This window comes from Alligator sinensis, unplaced genomic scaffold (assembly GCF_000455745.1).
Source record: "Alligator sinensis unplaced genomic scaffold, ASM45574v1 scaffold359_1, whole genome shotgun sequence".
NCBI lineage: Eukaryota > Metazoa > Chordata > Crocodylia > Alligatoridae > Alligator > Alligator sinensis.
This window is the reverse complement of record NW_005842577.1, coordinates 692,497-710,981: the sequence shown is the minus strand read 5'-3', so window position 1 is coordinate 710,981 and position 18,485 is coordinate 692,497. Positions and strand designations below refer to the sequence as shown.

The window sequence follows — 18,485 nt, the reverse complement described above, 5'->3', positions numbered from 1 at the left end:
CTGAACCTGCTTCTATGGAGCAAACAGAGGTCATCTAAATTGACCCCATTCTCCTGTCGTGCATCATCTCTTGGAACTTGGGTCCAAGCACAATGAAAGAATGAATAAAACCAGCCTGGGTAACCAATCTCTATATGGGTAACCCACATGGAAAAACATCATTGCAAAAGCTTGTTTTGGCTGTTATGCCTTAGTCTGTGCTTAGCTGAATGTATAATCCCTCTGCTTTGTTAAGGATAGCTTTTAAATCTTGTTATTAAGCCAGGTGCAGTGACTAATACTGAAGAAGTTGCTGAGTGAATAGGCCTTTAGTTATTAATTCAGTAAAATGTAATGCTGTTGTTGGGTATGGGAGAGGAGAGTCAGATAGTTGCACTAATCAGTATAAGTTTCGTTGAGGCATTTAATTAAATTGAATTAAACTGTTTCCTGAACTTGGCTCCTGCATGAAAGAGGGAGAGTCAAGACTGAAACCAGGAACTGATCTAATCTTAGTTGTTCTACCAACTCACTATGTGGCCTTCATCAAGTCACTAAATTCATCTCCACATTAATGTCTACAAGTCCAAGTTTAAACTTAACTTCCATGAGGAACAAAGAGGCTTCTCTGATGTTTATAAAGCCCCTTTCAATCCTCAGATTAAAATTACTAAAGGTAGACAAATTGGCAGTAACTTCACTTTTTCCCCTTTTCTCTTTTTTCTCCTCTTGGAGTATGTCTTGATCAGAAGATGTCTGCAAGTTCTCCACGCAGACAGTTACTAGTAACAGATGTGCTCCAGATGTGGAATTGGGCCAATAGTTTTCAGTTAGCAAGTACATGTGTATAGGATTAGGAACATTAAGCAATGAATATTAGATATATATTTTTGAAGTACAATTACTTATTTTCTTAATTTCCTAATTTTTTTTCTTGTATGTTGTTACAATGGTACAAGAGGAGCAACATTATGTGAAGAAAACCCTGTTAAACCAGACTTTGACAATCCCATGTCATGAGAATGCGATCTCTGGTAACTGGCCCTTTGAGTGGGTAGTGGTAAGTATAACTCTCTTTCCGTTTAAGATATTGGGAAGAAACGAGAGGTTCTATGCTCCAAATAAAATAAATATTTCTTTGCAGGACACAAATGGGTAAAATGGAATTGCTAGGCAAAAACTATAGATAGCATCAGTGTGAGTGTTTGTGAACCAAGAAACAGGGAAGGCATGGTAGAAATTCATGGACTGCTTTTTTGTTTCCAGCTAACTTTGAAGTTAAAATTAGATTGCCAGGGGGAATATAAAAAACAAACATGCACACATAGTTGACTACCTTTGTGAAATGACCTCGAAAACTACTGTACATGATCCTAGGCATGAATTAAACCAAGTCGGTCACATTTTTTCCCTCACATTATTCAGGGGAGTGTGCATGTATACATGCATGCACATGCACATCTGTCTTTCTGTTTAACAGTACCTTGATTACTTTCCACAATCCTGTGGCCAGGGGATTATTATCTATATTTGTGTTCATTCTTTTTTGAGGCTTATATCTCCTTTTACTTTACTTTTCAAAAACTCTAACCGCTGTGTTCTTTTTTTTCTTTTTAAACCAAGCTTCAAATGTAAACACACGTTTTCTTTTCTTGAAAGCCTCTGTCCCCAATGGCTATTTATTTGGATCTTGTCTTTTCATTATATTGCTACTAAACTTGAAACTTTTTAGGCAAGGTCTGTTAGACTTAAGAAAGATGGATTCAAATTATCTGTAGAAGACAGCTAGGGTTAGTCACTTAGACATGTTCAAATCTTACTTATCAGAGAGGTGATCATACTACATGCACGTATGCACTTTACAAATGAACAAGTAAGTGTTATCCAACCTAAAAAAGACAAGATATTAAACTCTTCATTACATGGAATTAATTAAAAATGAAGAAGTCAGTAGGGTTTTTTTTCCTATTATCTTGATGCAACTAAAATATAAATTTTAATTGGAGACAAAAAATGTTGTTTTCTTCAGTCTTTTTAATACTCAAATTATCTGACATTTACCTAAGACAGTGGTTTTCAAACTTCCTAAAGTCATGGAACCCTTTAACATCACTTCTGCCATGGCTCCGCAAGCTGCGTGAACTAACATGGAGCAAGGCAATCCAGCCTGGCAATGGTGGCACACTACCTTCTAGCCCACTCTGCCATTACCCCCAGTTTCTTTGTAGAACCCTTGATGACCTATCGTGAAACCCCAGAGTTTCGCAAAACAGTTTCCTGACCTGAACTTCAAATAAGGAAGTATTGTGGTACTAATTTTTATTTATTATCTTATTTTTTGTATGCTGTTTGGGAGACGTTCCTAACTTTAATGTGGTAATCACTACCATATATCCTTTTTATAACTGTGGATCTTGGAGCACTTAGCATAATTTCCAGAATTAAAGATAGTTAATGTAAAGGTTACAGAGTTCTACCTATTATGGGGAATAAAGGAGAATAAGTATGGTGGTAGGAACAGAGTTTGACTGGAAAACATTCTGCTTGTGTTTTAAACAGAGAGATAATGGAAGTCAAGTAAAACTGATAACCAAAAGTTCATACCAGCATGAAGCAAAAAAGACCAATAACTTGTTGTACAAAGACAGAATTCATCTGGGTCCAGAAAATGCACTGCAGATTTCCCCGCTCAAAACTATTGATGATGGCAAGGCCTTCTCGTGCCTCGTGACGTACCATCCAGAGAGAATTGTGAAGAGAACCACCAAGGTGAAAGTGTTTGGTAAGAGGCTCACACTAACTCCTTTTTTATCTCTTTCTCTACTCCTCCTTTCTACAATATACGGTCACGTTCTGGCCTGGTATTATGCAGGCACCCTGACTAAAATGCTTTTTGGTCTTTTTTTCACCAGTTACAAAGAGGAGGAGTTGTTGTAGATTGTTTCATAAAATAAACCCACCATTCTTGACAACCAGTGCCAAAATTGTAGTTGCTGGTACTGGAGGCAGGTCTGAAGCATCAAATACATATGTTTGGAAAGTAACATGCCTGTGGAAATAGATTTTCAATATGCCAACAGATGAGCAGTTAACTTATCTGTTTGCTTGGGGACAATGAGGATCTGAGCAATTTGGCAATAACTGGCACCCAGAAGTAAGGCATCCTGGGTCCCTTTCAAAAGCTTGCTTTGTTTAACTTAAAATGGCATAGGAAGGGTATTCAACAGCTATTGAAATACAGTTACATAGCCTCATGGGTAAGCCATGATACTGAAAAGGGGTTGTACAAGCAGCAACTATCACTGCAGGAGGAGTGGGGGGTGGGGAGCAGCACCTCCGCTCCCACCTTCTCCACCCCACCAGAGTAAGAAGACCACACAGCAGAAACAACAGCCAAGGACTTTTTTCTTAAGTCCCCAAATCAAGTAAGAATTTCCTGCCCCACCTTGCTTCCTCCCCAGACTTAGCAGCATGTCACCTCCCTTCCCATTCTCTCTTCCCACCCCCCCCCAGACAGCCTTGCCTACTGTCTTAAATCAATCGTAGTCCCTATTTCTATCTTCAAATAGTGTTCCAGGTCTTAAAGGAAGCAATTCCAATGCTGCTAAAATAAACAGGTATCTAGCCAAGGGTCTGTCAACTAACTCATATGCACCCCGCTTTAAGGAGTTTGTAGTACAGCTTTCACTAGGCTGACACTCCTAATATAAAGATGCAATAAGCTTTGAAAGAGGACTCTGTCGGGCTATCACTCACTGATGCAAAAGAAACAGAAGTAGAAATTGATGATCTGAGATGTTTATCTTGTACTTGTGTGACTCGGAAATGGCTTCTAAACTTAAGAAGTGACTTTAAACAAATAGATTTTCAACCTGGATAACTCTGTTACTTTTTTCAATAAGCATATAATTGAAGCTCTACCAGAGTGAAAATATCCCCTTGTTCTCAGTGTAATTAAACAGGCATATTAACTGATGTTGTTTGATATGCATTTCAAATCATGCCAGGTGTGGCTGTGCACAGACACCTGTGCTACGACATGTTAGGATGTGAGTGGGTAGAAGCTGAGCCAGCTCTCGCCACAGATGAGATAAATGATGACCTTTGTGCTCCGTTAAGCTTTTTACAGTAGTCTCACCAGATTCGTGTTGGTTTCACCCTGGTTCCCAGCAGCTAGCCTAGAAGTGAAGGACACCATGACTAACAAGGCTTTTGTCTCTGGCACTTGGTTGGGTTTTTTTGGCCGGGGGCGGGGTTCCCCAAGCACTCAGCAGAAGGGTTGGGGGGGAGGGAGTGTTAAAGTAGAAACTAAACCTTAATTTTTTATTATTATTATTTACAAAAATATCCAGATTCCATTTAGTTTTTTCTTCTTTTCCCTTCCTCTTCCCCTTTAAAAAGCATAGTTAAGTATGTATCCTGTTCCTGGAAACAAACTCTTCTCCAACTTACTTTCCCATTTCTTTTAGGCATTCCACCTTTCACATCTTTACTAATACAATCCAGTTTCCCATGCAATTTCCACCCCCACCCCCCTTCTTTCCTTAGGTTCTATCCACAAACATCAGGGCCCATTTCTCTTCCTCCCAGACTTGGTCTGTTACTTCTTCCCCTCACTTTTCCTGCTCCCTCTGTAGGTAGATTTTCATCTCGCATAGGCCTAGCTTTAAGCACTGTTTGTCACGTCGATCTACCTTTTTGAAGACCAGAAAGTTTCTTACAGTCCACGACACAGTTTTGAAACTGATTTACCATCTTCTGTCATCTGTGTGCTCAATTTTATTCCACCTTTGGTGTCTCTCCCCACTGCACCACTTCAGCTGTCAGCTTGGTACCTGTTATTAGGTGGTATAAACACTCTGCCCTTCTTTACACCCTTTATGCAAAGGCACAGTCCTGCACAAGTGCTCATGTGTTTCTTCTCTGGTACACGTATCACTTGAGCTCTTCGTGGTCCAGCAGAACCACCAGCAATGTTGCAAATCACAAAGTGAAAGCATTCTTCTGTGTATCAGCATAGCTCTTGGTGCTCTTTTAGAAAGTATTTTTCACACACCTCTTTCCAGATGCTTTCTCTGCAGAGTTTCCCGATCAGAGCTGTTTTCTCTCTCACACATTTTTTATGTTGGATCTTGTGATGCCTTATAGTGCTCTAGGCCAGTAGAGCACAGGTGACAGGGAAATGCAACTTCCTTCTCTTTTTTTCCCTTTACCACTTTGCCATTTTATCAGGTAAAATAACTAGCAATCTCTCTCTTATCTCTTACTGTGACATACCTATATGTGTGTTTACTCACTGATAGCAATGCTGGCTGGCTATGGTCCTCAGTACAGTGTACGTTGTCCAGATGTGCTCTATTTATGCCTCTGAGGTAGGGCAGAAGCAGCAGAGGCTGAACACAAAGCTTGTGGAAAAAGTCCCAGTATAGGTTGATGTCAATATTGGAGTCCTCGCCAGACACAGAAGTAGCACAACCTATTCTTAGATATCCTTTGTCCCCAGAGGAGGAGTTGTGAAGGAGTAAGCAGGGTGACTTGCCAGGGCACAATGTAGTCTGGTATTTCCCAGTCAGCCTGTGGTTGTTCAGGTTTGATAATTAACCAGCTTAGGTTACAGCAGTCCCTGAATATTTTACACTGTCTGGAGATGGAGAATGAATGAGGGGACATCAGCCCATTTCCCCTGTGCCAGGGAGTGGGCCTCAGCTGGGCACACAAGAGATGACAGCCTGTGTGCAGTGCCTCTGGCAAGTCCTAAGCATGACTATCCCGCAAATGCTTGCCAAGATGCAGAAACTAAGCAGCACAGCCCATCTAGCATGGCCCCAAGCATGTGGCAAGAAGCATGATTGAGACAGAGAGCATAAAGGAGGTTCTAGCCATGTGTTCAAGGGCACGTTGAACCAGCTACACGGCTGACAAGTAGGCAAATCATGAATCTTGGCAGCACTCCCAGGCTTTCCAGGGCTAAAGCATAGATATACATATGACCCTCTGTATGCAAGTCATCAATAACCATCTGTAGTAGCATTTAGTTTGTTAGACTTGAAACAGTATATGATTGAAAAAACAAACAACACCCTAAGACAAACTGAAATGTCAAGTAGGTTTATCTAGCCCTAGAAAGCATAGACATGTAATTATGAGATTTTCTTTAAAGACTTATGGAAAAAAGTATGTAAAGAATGTGTCTTTCCTCAAACAGAGAGCTGTCAGACATATCTTAACAAGAAGCTGGGTGCTTTTCCTTCAAGTCCCACCTTCCCCAATACTACCTTTTTTTCTTTGCTTTTTGTAGGGTGAAAACCCAAACCAGAAACAATCCATACTAAGTATTGAATACCTGCTAGTCTCAAAATCTGTAAATGTCATACAAGGCAGCTAATAGAACTTGGATGTTAAATGGAAAGGACATACAGTATTAAGATATTCAGACGCTTTCCCTGAAGATGCTGGGAAATGCTTTTTTTAAAAAAAAACAGAGAGAACAGCATGGCTGAAATCCAGTATAGATTTAGGAAACTAACCTTGATCAAGAAACAGAAAGAGAAGAGATCAAAAATAGCTGGGAGAAAATAAAGGTGTGGTCTAGTCTTCTATAAATGTTAAAGACTGGATAACCAAATAATTTTTCCTGGAGTTTGAAAACCGTGGCTATTGTTTTCCTGCCCCATTATATTTTTCTCTACTTTCCAATCTGGCTTAGGTTAAGATGGAAAACAAAATAATATTTTAAAGCTCTTTTCTCCCTCTACAGTATTTTGGAGATGCCATCAAGAAACAAAGCAAAACAAAAATCCCCTTCCTCCAAAATAAAAAACCTGAAGCATAAAATAAAAGCTGGGCCAAGTCCGATACCATGATGACTGTCTTTTTTTCATATGGATAAGTAGATGAAGTGAATTGATAAGGCAAATATTGCTTTAGTCTTGAAGAATGACTGAAACACTTGGACAGACTGCTCAGTGAGGTAGCACCAGAGGTTTATTTGCTAAACTATGGATTCCTTACAGTGCTTAGGACAGTGAACAAAGGTACTGGAGCTGCACTAATCTTGCAGAGGCAGGCTCATAGCAGGAAGAACCAGAAATCTCAAAAAGGAGCTTTAGTCAGCTAAGATGTCTAGTCCAGGTTTGCAGTATACCAGAGGACATAGATAGGGAACACAGAACCTTTTCAGATTCACCAATCAATAGTCAACCACATGGTTGAAGGGTTTTTAGCTTACAAGTCATTTGAGATTATTAGTGTACCTTCAGTAGTGCTTGAGTGGTGATTTTGTTTATGATGCAGTAAAAGCCACATTATTTGGCACCTTACTAACTGGCATGCCAGTCTACGTGGCAAAAGCAAAACTGGAAGTGCCCGCCATGGCATTTGCAGTTTTGCTGAGCCCCCATGACCTGTGGCAAAGCAGCCTGTGCTGCCAAGCCCCCATGGCTCGGGGCATAGCACTTTTCCCCAGTATGCCCGGGCCCCACCTCCCTGTCCCCCGGCACACTGATGTGGCAGGAGGGGTGGCAGCACACCGGATGTGGCGGGAGGGGTGGCGGCCCAAACAGGCAAAGACACCTGTTCAGGCCTTTCAGATAACCAGCATATTTGGCCGGATAACAAAGCTTTTGCTGTAGTTTGCTCATTTGCCAACTTGTTTGCTGCATTTCCTTGATTAATAAATTCATATAGACACTTTTAAAATGTATAATAGCTCAGGACAGTAGAGTCACCTGCACACAAAAGACAAGCAGTGATGGCAAGAAACAGCATATTGTCTTCCAGTCCAGGTAGATTTGATTATCACAGGCCCATTATTTTGATGTGAACTTAATTCTGTAAGTCAGAAATGAGTTGTCAGGGCAAGTCAAGGATTCATTATTGCAAGATGTTGGGAGGATTTTTCCCAATCTGCAGGGCACAGATAGCTGAACTCCTTTGGGGATTATGGAGAGAGAGGAGGAGTGACAGTAAGTTTTAAGGTAAGTTTTGAGCAGGAGTAAAATCTTACTTTCTGAAGCTACCACAACTTTTGTTGTTTGATCAACATGTGGACAGAAGTCACGAGGGCAAGGTTTATCTTCAGCAGCATTATAAAATAAGGTTTTTAGGGTAACAGAACAATGCATACAGATTGATTGGAACTGACTTCTTGAACACACAAACCTCAAATATTAGGATCATTAAGGAGGAGCATTATGGATCTTGTAAAGAGTTTCTGATGCAGCCTAAATGTAAGCCTTTTCTCTGCCTCTTCTCCACCCTTCCCCAAAATGACACTTAACTTGTTCTTATCATGCATGTTATGTCATTGTTATAGTAGCCATAGGTTTATATTTGTTATATGAAATAGGATACAAAGTCACTTGAGAGAGAGAAGCTACATTTTTAATACTATCAGTTATATTAAGATGCCTTTATTTGCTTTCCAGCCATACCCGAAATATCTGTCACCTCCCAAAGTAACTCCATTGGCACCTTGCAGGAGGTGAGTGATTTTAGAACTTTCAATAAATAAAAATGACAAGTCACAGAGTTGTGCTGTGGGCCATCCAGGATCTGGTAAACTAAGCAATGTCAGACAGAGAATACATTGAAATGCCAACCAGATCTTACAGTAAGTCATGACAGCAATTTTAAGGTCGGTAGTTCGCATTCTTCCCTCTAAGCTATTATTGAACCAGCCTATTGCTATGGAATAGTATACTCGAACAAAATTTAAAATAGAAGTGTCGTCTGTTATTTGTTAAGGATCCTGGAGTCTTTCATGCAAAAGTATGTCAACTGCTGACTATACTTTCATGCACATCAAGCAAGGAATTCTTGAGAAGGCCCCAAGAGGACATACTTAGCAGCTTTCATAACAAAAGAAAAGTAAAATTTGAGACTGTCTTAGATTAAGGAACAGTTTCATCTAGGAAGTGGTGAAGATCATAAGATTATTGTTATACTATTTTAAAGTTTGTTACGACCTGTTGATTTAAAAGTAAATGTGACTGTTGACAAGGAAATGGAACTGCACAGATTACAAAAGTACAGAGTAAGAAAATATAAATGTAAGAAACTGGGGATGACAGGACTTGTAAGATCCTGAAATAAGCAAAATGGAAACACAAATCCATTCCTTGTGGTCCTCTCCAAACATTTTGGGTAGAGGAGTTTATGCAGCCTTTCTGATGAGGCTGTCACTAAAGTGATCCAGATAATGCTACTGTCTATCCACAGCAATGTTAGCTTCCATCCTAACCCACTGAAGATCAGTAAGAAATTGCTGTTAAACTCTGTTGTTCTTCCAGATCCCAAACCTAGGTCATTACAGTGGCTCTGTTCCAAGGAAGTAAAGTTTGTGCCCATTCCTTTGGTTTGTGATGATGAAAGGAGATGCACAAAATAGGGTCTTTAGCACATGTAAAAGCTCCTGGAAAGCCACAGGAGATGCTTGCTGGAGATTTAATAGATTGAGTATCATTCCTTCTATGCTGCTAAGCATAGGGCTACATGATAATAGCTTTTCCATCATCAGACAATAAAAAGGGTGGGACTGAAAAGCTGGCTGGGATTTCCCATCTTGCATTCACTTGGTTCCCAGCTCTGAAACCAGTTCTTTTGCATCTATTCCCAAATAGTTGGGTTTAACTGCTAATTTAACTTCTGCTGAGACCCAAACAAGCTCTGGAATCGCATGCTAAATTGAGTGCATCTCAGTATTGAAGTGACACAAAGCCACCTCTGTCACCTGTGTTGTGTCCTGCTCTGAGTACATCTGGACCCAAGGATAATCACCCAAATGAAGTATTGACATACACTGCTGGGATTGTTGGGATCAGGACTGAAGTATAAACTCCAGTATTGTGTGTCCATGTTCTGACCTGAGCATCTGAATATGGAATTTGTGCCTTCTATTATACTACTTACATTTGAAAATATGTTTTAAATTGCAATATGCATAGTTGAAGGGGATTGTGTTTTGCTAACCCAGACCATAGTTAGTATAAACTGTATACCAAATAACCAAGTGGCTAGCAGTGCTATTAGTAGGAATTTTTAATTTCATTATTGGTACCCAACTAGACCAGAGTTTTAGTGTTGGGTTTGTTTTTTTCCATGTAAACCATAGAAATAGGCATTGCTGTGACCTGAAGAGTCAATTCTTCTATTACAGCTTGACAGTAGAAAGAACAGTCTAAAACCACATCCCTCCTGCTCTCAAACTAGACATGTCAGACCGGGCTACCACATCTTCGTCATTTCCCTGCCTTCCCCAGTGACCTATACGGGTTTTAAATCCTCAGTATGGCATCCTATTTAGCAAGAATGCTCTTCACTGGTTTTAGTGTGTAGGAAAAAACTTTACAGAATGTTCAGGAAGACTTTAACAATTCTCCTTCCTGATCCAAATATTAAATATCTTTATTCTCTGTTAACATTCCTCCTCCCCTGCTTCCCTAACCACCCCCCCCCCCCCCCACCCCCCTCCCCAAAAACGAGACCTCCCCCACCCCCCCCCCCCCCCGCCCACACACTTCCCAAGAAAGGAGATGAGATCCATTCTGGACGTCAGATTGGTACTTGCCTTTGGGAAGCATTTATAAAAAGAGATAATAGTCAAACAAGTAACTGAAAAATGCCACACCTGTAAAAGGAACAGAATGGAAAGAAAAAAAATCAATTACTGGATGACTTCAGAGGTGACTTACAGTGGCAATAAAAGGTTTCAATCTTGTAGTTTCAATCTCCAATCTTTAATATGTAGTTTGTAACCCCTGTGGCACAACAAGTCTCATTTCAAATACAGTTATACGTCTTGCTTTCTTCAAGATGATCTGCTAGAGGGCTTTCAAGTGTAATGTGCTAATGCTCTTGTACTAAAATTAACTTCTTAATTAAAATGGGGAAGGCGGGGTTTTAGTCTAGCCTTCAAAACAACAAATGAAAAATACTGAAAATGCAAGAAAACAGACACTACCCATCAAATACGTCTAACCCCTGAATGGGAGGACATCTCTCTCAGGGCTAGTGTAGTTTTTTATGTTTTATTCACTGTTTGCCTTTTGGCCCATCAGGAATAAATTTTAGGCTACACATTTAGAAGTAAATACAGCCTGTCCTTTCCCATTTAGAATGCAACAGATATTCAGGTCTCCATGACCTTTCTGACACGCACATGATTGCTAATAACTGGGTCAGTGTATTTAGTGCATCGTTGTGTCAGGCAGTCTTTCTCAGAAAATCTATCAGGCTGTAATCAAGGGAAAATTTCTGTAGTAAGCAGGTCATGCCTTAATCTTCCCCAGAAACTGGACTGTTACAAATTATAGGGTTCTTTTAATATAGATGTGTCTGCTAGATTCTAGACTAAAAACACCATCTCATCCCTCACAGGCTACCAAGTAGACCCGGTTGCTAGCAGCCCAGTTAGTGATCTGAATTGTAGAAAAAATGCTCTCCTATCCCATTTAACAGTCCCTTGATGGATCTTACCATTTTAATGTAGGGATACCATACAATGTACAAGAAATACAATTGCTATAAGAACGATCCTCTTTACCAAAATGGAATGGCTAATATGTTAGCATTTTTTTTTGTTGGCAATAAAAAAATTGTAGGCTTTGATTACTTGAATCAGGTCAGAAATATTTGACTAAATCTTGCTTTTATTGCTCATAGGCTAACCTTACCTGCGTTGTAAAGAAGGCTTTTCCCAAGCCAAACCTTGTGTGGTATGTGGATGGAGACATTGTTAAAGACCAATTTGGAGGTAATAAATATCACTAGAAAGTAATACTGTTAAAAAGAAAAGTAAGAACAAGCCAGGAGAAAACAGATTACTGCTATGCTATTCCTGCTATGGCGTGAGTTTTGGTTACTTGCTTCAGCATGGAAGGAATGTGACTGCTATTAGTGGACAACAGCTGAGAAATGGGGAAGTCACCATGTGTTGATGTCATTCATTGAAAAGACAGCCTAGCAAAGTCAAGCTTATATAGCTGTGCCATTTGATTGACATCTGAATTAAACAGTATGAGTTTATTATTTTTTAAGAACCAGAAATTTGCACAGCTCTGGGACAGGGTATAAAGGGAGGATTGATGTCTTTTCTATTGTTCTCTCAGGCATATCTATTGAAGTGGAAGAATCAAAGGAGAGTGGTGGTTTCTATGAACTCACGTCACTGCTGACGATACAAAGTACCAATCAGTCAGAGACTAAACAGACTGCCTGGTGTACCTGTGAGTTTCCCTTCCCTTGGAATGAAACACGGGATATTTCATCTGAAGAAATTGTTGTTTATTTTGGTACGTCAACATAGATATTATACAGTCTGTCTCTAAAGTAAAAAACACAGAATATTTGTACTCTCTATAACTTGTATTATTCAGAAAATAGCAGGCATATGGAAAAATAATTCTTGTATATACAGTACTTAACTTGCATAACATACTCTTATGCATATATAATGTCAAGTTAAGAACTTAATTGTGCTAAGAAATCTGTCAAAGATAACATTTTGAACTGTGCTTTTGGTGGAGTGGGAAGACAGGCTTCTGCACATAGTAAAGGAAGCAGATTTCACTTTACTCTCACAGTGGAACCGGCTAAAGTCCTGGATCTAAGTATATACTGACCTACCTGCAAAGTGCCAGTGAGCTATATATAACACGCATTTTGCAATATGCACTCCTGGGACATGCATGTATGCATGTGTGCACTGCAGCTATCTGGAAATTCAAGCTACCAAACTAAGGGCCAAATTGTTCCATCAAAGTAAAGATGTAATAAAGCCCTGACAACTATAAAACCAAATGGCTGGCTGACAGGAGCCTTCTCTGCACTATCTATATCTATATATCTATATCTATATATGCCGCAATGGTTCTTTACTCTCTAACATTGGGGGCAGGTAGACCCCAATCAAGGAACTTTTCATCAAGTAGCATTGTGAGAATGGGAGACATGACTGTTAACAGGATGCAAGCATTTTATAGTAGGTGTGGGGCATCTCTTTCCCCCCCCCCTCTGTAATCAGTGGGACCCTCACAGCCAACTCATCTTCAGATGCATTTGTATTGTTAAACCATCTCTGTCACTTGCCTTCAGAAGTATGTCAGATTGTGTGTTTGTTTGTCTTCATTTTGGTTGATGGCTTTCCCCTTAATGACCTGGAGATCTTTAGTATGTGGCCTTTAAGATGTTAATAACTTTAATTCACAGCCAGTATTGATCACATTTGGTCACAGCTGTGCTTCTAAGTGAAAAGATTTACATGCAGAGGTTCAAAGCACAGCAGGTTTTTTCAATTTTTTTTTCATGGGGGTGGTGGAATCTCATATAGATATAGCTAAAAAATGACTGAAAAGTTTTTAAGTAGTTTTTTCTTATTTGAGCAAAATCCAGTGAACATTTCAACCCCCAAATCAATTCTTAGAGAAAATTATTCAAGTACATTCTGAACTATGTTTGGTTAAACTAACTATAGCATTTACAAGCACCGAGGTAATGTCACTTTACAAAAATGTTGACTTTTTTTTTTGTTTGTTTTGTTTTTTAAAAGGGAACAATTAAACTGGAACTCTGCTGCAGGCTATGAAGGTACTTTTGCCTTGTGATACAACTCACAGGAGTTGTATTAAAGATCCTATTACAAATGTAAAATTTTAATTGCTTTTAAGAATTTATTATTTTTGTCTGTTCACAGACCGTATAGGCAACGGACCATCTAAAGCTCTTACTCCTGTGGCTACAGAAGGTAAGATAAATCATTCCTTCTCAGTGCATTCCATGCCATGCTGTTTATTTTTTACCCCCACTGGCACACCGGCAAAAATGAGTTTGTTAAATTGTCTTCCTGTTGAAACCAACTTTGAAACCAAATAGACGTATATATTTGCTACAACATTTCTGGATAAATTTAGTTTTCGTGACTTCCTATTTTTATAAATTTATTGGAAATTTAGAAAAGAGAAAAAATTGCATACCTATGGTCTTAGTATCACTTTGAGCTGTAATCTGTCATTGTTAGTTCTTATACACAGAATATACTCCTTGAATTGGAAGAGCTGATGTCATATTTCATACAGTCTGCTTGTTAATTCTGGTGCTCTTTAGATCAACATTTTGCTTCTGTCATTGCGTGTTTCAGTTTCCATTACAGTTTTAGCTGGACAAGTTACTCTTGATATCCTGCAGCCTTAAGCCTGTTGGATAGAATTGTTTGTATGGACCACATATTGGGCTCCATTACAATCAGCCATGGTTCCAATGATGGTTTAAGTGACAGGGGTGTGCGTATGTATAAAAATCCTCACTACATAAAAACTTTGGAGTGTCTGTCATTACAGTGAGAGTTGCCTCCCTCCTTGGGAATTTTCTCTCAAAGCAGAGGCTGAGGAGTGAGGGGAGCGCTTTAACTTAATCATCTTCAATTTGAAAGAAGCAGCTGTTGGTTAGAGACTTGCCTGTCAGATTCTCAGCTCCTGAATAATCCCACTCCCCCTGATATCACTATTCCGAACTTCAGAGTATGATGCAAGTTGCATCGTTGTTTCCAGGTTGCTGAGGAGGTAGGGCCTGGGAGTTGGATCAGCAGGAGTAAAGGGAATTCTGTTAGTCTGTTTTAGTGCTTTTGTGTTTTTCTAACAGAACGTAGAGCCCTGGATTGATACTGCCATACAAATTGGAAGAAAAAATATTTAAAATGCCTAGCTGATGGGGTGGTATCAATGTACAAGAGACTGTCCTCTAGGTTCAGATAATGTAAGCTGCTTCTATTCAATTCATAGCTAGGAATTATTTCCCTATATTACATTAAATGTTTGTATTAATAACTGGAGTGGACAAGATAAAGACTTGAATTATCAAACTGGACACCCTTCAAAGCCCATCAACACCTCTCTTCCTTTAATTTCTCTAATTTTTCTCAGGTCTGTGATCATTACCTATGCAACACCAAATCCTCTACAGACCAATGTTGTGTGAGGTGTTTAACACTTTGGTCATGTAGAGCAGTGGTTCTCAACCTTTTTTGTACCAGGACCCACTTGTAAACATTGGCCAGTGCCCTTCACTCCCCACCTTGTGTCTCCAGGCTGTAACCCCCCAGCATGGGGTGTAGGGGGTGGGTGTGTGGGGCAGGATGGGGTGGGGGGGCAGGGAGGCACCAAGAAGCCTCTTGCAGGTGGGAACTCTGCCAGCCTGCAAGAGAAAAGCCACCATTTCCCACATTTTTCTCCTTTAAAGGGGAATCCGCTTTTTAAAGTTTGTTGATCCATTTTTAAAGTTTGTTCATGACCCTTTCATATATTTGTGGGACCCACTATTCATTTGCGACCTATGGGTTGAGAAACACTGACATAGAGTACTGTTACTGGGTCACTGGGGTAGCCTAAGTATGGACTGCATTTATATTAGATCATGTTAGATAGATTACTAGAAGCTTAACTTCAATCAATACAGGAAGCCTGCTGTCTATTGTTAATGAAGAAACCAGCGTATTCATTAACAGTACAGTGAATTCTGGCATAAAACAGCATTTCTGTTTCATCCCTTTACTCTCTGTTATGTACTTCTGTAGCAAGCTAAATGATTACTTTCTTTCCTTGGTGTTTATTGGTCTTACACATTTTATTTGGTATGCCGACAGTAACTTGCCTATGAATCTGTAACCAGCAGGATTGTGCTGGCAGAAAAAACAGTACTGGTTTGAAGATTAGTATTAGGAATGTCTCCTCCCCGGCAGGGTATTAGTATTTTACGCACATTAAGAGAATCTAAGTATTCTGCTCCCATCACACTAAGCTCCTCCTTGAGTCATCCATGCCCTAGACCTTAAAGGAGCACAGAAGACCATGATTCCAGTCAGCTGCTTGCTCCTCCACAGAGTGCGAACAGAGCAGAAGGGACAGCTATAAAACTGTCAGCAGCAGCAATCTAGCGATGGGACATACACTCAGATGTGGCCTGCAGGTGGTTACAGAGCAGATGCATGGTTTCTGTGACCAAGCCTGCACAGGAAATGAATGTGCTCAGGGGCAGCACTTTCAGGCATGCTACGCTGCTTCCAGCAGGTTGCTTTTTAAACTGCATGCAGTTTGGCTGCAACCATGTGGCTAGACTATGAAGCTTGTAGGTGGAGCTCCCTGGTACTGTTATTCAGTACGGCTAATTACTCCATCCCAAGCACCCTGTGGGAGGTGCTACATTGGTTACGTGACCCACCGTTTTAAAAGGTTACCAACCCCACCTTCGCGTACTGGTCAGAGTCAATCTCAGCCATCCCAGCCCTTCCTGCTGTGTCCCAAGGGCTGGCTTACCATGCCCTTCTAATGCAGTCTCTCTTTACTGAGCACGTCTGAAAATGTAGCCACAACTAATGGACAACAGATGATTTGGTGGTGAAGATGATCAGAGCTGCAGGGGAATACAAGAGACCAGCCCTTGGCACAGAACAGAGAAGGCTGGGGCAGTAGCAGGAAGCTTGAGAATGTGGCCCCCTTTAAGGACATAGTACACGCACCATCACGTCTTGCGGATCCTTCTCCCAAAGGCCATCTCCCAATGTGCATGAGCACACGCACACATGCACATCCCTGAAGAGTGGATCAGACCTTTGCATGTGGCTTTTATATGGATGGCAGGTTAATTTGTTAGTGTACTCCCTCTAACCATGTTCCATAGGTTCAACTGTCATCTGAGCCTTTCCTCATTCATTTCTTTCTGCACTTGATTGTATTGGCTGCTCTGGAAAATCAGTTTGAGGTTGTGTAATTCCTTGTCACTTGGGTACCCTTAGTGACCCTATTTTCTCAAACTTCACACGAGATTTATCTGTACTAAAAAGGCTATTTTAATGAGGTCTTGTTTGATTTGATTGCTCTTAGACCCTGGTGTATCAATACTTTCATCAGCCATGAGGACCACCACAGGTAAAGTGTTTCACTCCATTCTTCAGTTATTATGAATTTCTTATTTTTCCTGTGTCCTTAAGCAGAATGTGCACAATGAGGCAGGGTGAATAATCACAGCTCAGTATATTTTTATGACACAGTGGGATGTGATAGCACCATAAGATAGAAGTCTAGACTAAATACAGACATTCAAAAAGCCCCTGGCAGAAGCATTCTATTGTGCTTTACTTAAAATGCTATAAGTTAGAGTGTGAGTGACTCAAACAGATGTTTGCTATTTGGGGAAGCTTGGAGCCTGCCCACACTGGCCACTGGGGGCACTCCCACACACCGCCCAGGAGGCTGCTAGAGTGGTCCCTCTCCCCAGTCCTGCCCCCCTCCCAGGTGATAACTTTCAGCAGCAGCTGGGGGATACCAACCCTAGAGCCCTTCCCTACAGTCCCCACCAGCTGGGCAGTGATGTTTTGTGGGGCTGGGGATGCAATGGAGAGAAAGACCTTGGACCCTTTCTGCCATGGCCCCTCCTGGCCAGCCCTAAGGAGATATAGGGGAAAGGAGTCTTGGCTCTATGTCCCTACAGCCATCCTGGCTAGGCAGTAGTGTGCCATGGGACCAGGGCTGATGTGGGGACAAAGAGCCCAGAACCTCTTCCCCCACAGCCCCCATCTCCCCCCAACCAGGCAATGGTGCACTGCAGGGCTGAGGCTGCTGTGGGAAAAGAGACCCTGGACTCTTCCTATGGCTTTCCTAGCCAGGCTGTAGCATGCCACATGAGGCTGGAGTGGTTGTGGGGAGAGAGAGCCTCTCCTTCCCTCTGGCTAGCTGCGGCTCGCAGCTGACTGGAGGGAAGAGGTGGGGCTGGGATCAGAGGCTGTTACTGACTTGGGTCGGTGACAGCTGGGGGGGCAGGGCCAGTGCAGTGTCACCTGGGATGGCAACAATCAAGCTTTAAGTTAACCTTTGGGATCTGGCATAGTTGTTCAATAAAGTGCTTTAACAGAAAGCGCTTTAGTCTTGACCCTCAATGGATGAGGTATTATTTAGAGTGCAATCCACCATTTTTACAGCACTGTAAGAGCTGTGAACATTTAGTTATGGCTTAGAGCTCTTCCTGTGCACTTAGAGCCCAATAGGTGTAACGCCTGTACCTAACCCTATAAGCTATGATCTATAACTAAGCTAGAAAAGTCATAACACATCCTGGGAGAATTGTGTGATATTTGTTTTTACTTGAGCTGTCAAAATGATAAAATGCTGAACTGAAAACTTAGTATGACTGTGGCACGTTACATTGCCCCCAACATAAATGTTGGCGTTTATACAAGCACTCAGGGAGGTGGGGTGGGGGGGGCGTGCTTTGATTAGAGCAGCTCATCAAACAGTCTTTAATTAAAGCACCCCCGACACAATTTTTCAGCACGGGGACACGGATACACCTGATGCTGGAGCTTACTGGAGCACAGTAATTACTACATTCCAGCAGACTTGATTAATCGAGTCTGCTTTGATGCACTGTAATTACAGCACATTGGAGCAGCCTTGATTAATGTGTATAGGCGCCTTGTATGTTTTTGCCCTTAATGATATGAATGATCTCACATTCATATT

At 41.0% G+C, this 18,485-nt stretch overlaps 1 protein-coding gene across 6 annotated transcripts in view; it reads left to right on the top strand.

The window, feature by feature from the left end:
- CD96 (CD96 molecule) overlaps positions 1-18,485 on the top strand; it is a 49,067-nt gene that overhangs the window by 12,298 nt on the left and 18,284 nt on the right. For 5 of the 6 annotated variants that reach the window (XM_006032500.3, XM_014524123.2, XM_014524121.2 and 2 more), the window contains 7 exons: positions 939-1,039; positions 2,539-2,761; positions 8,406-8,461; positions 11,641-11,731; positions 12,087-12,269; positions 13,670-13,720; positions 16,851-16,895. In XM_006032500.3, coding sequence (XP_006032562.1) covers positions 939-1,039; positions 2,539-2,761; positions 8,406-8,461; positions 11,641-11,731; positions 12,087-12,269; positions 13,670-13,720; positions 16,851-16,895 — 750 coding nt within the window. The remainder of the gene's footprint in view (positions 1-938; positions 1,040-2,538; positions 2,762-8,405; positions 8,462-11,640; positions 11,732-12,086; positions 12,270-13,669; positions 13,721-16,850; positions 16,896-18,485) is intronic. The other variant, XM_014524122.2, reaches the window with a different exon arrangement.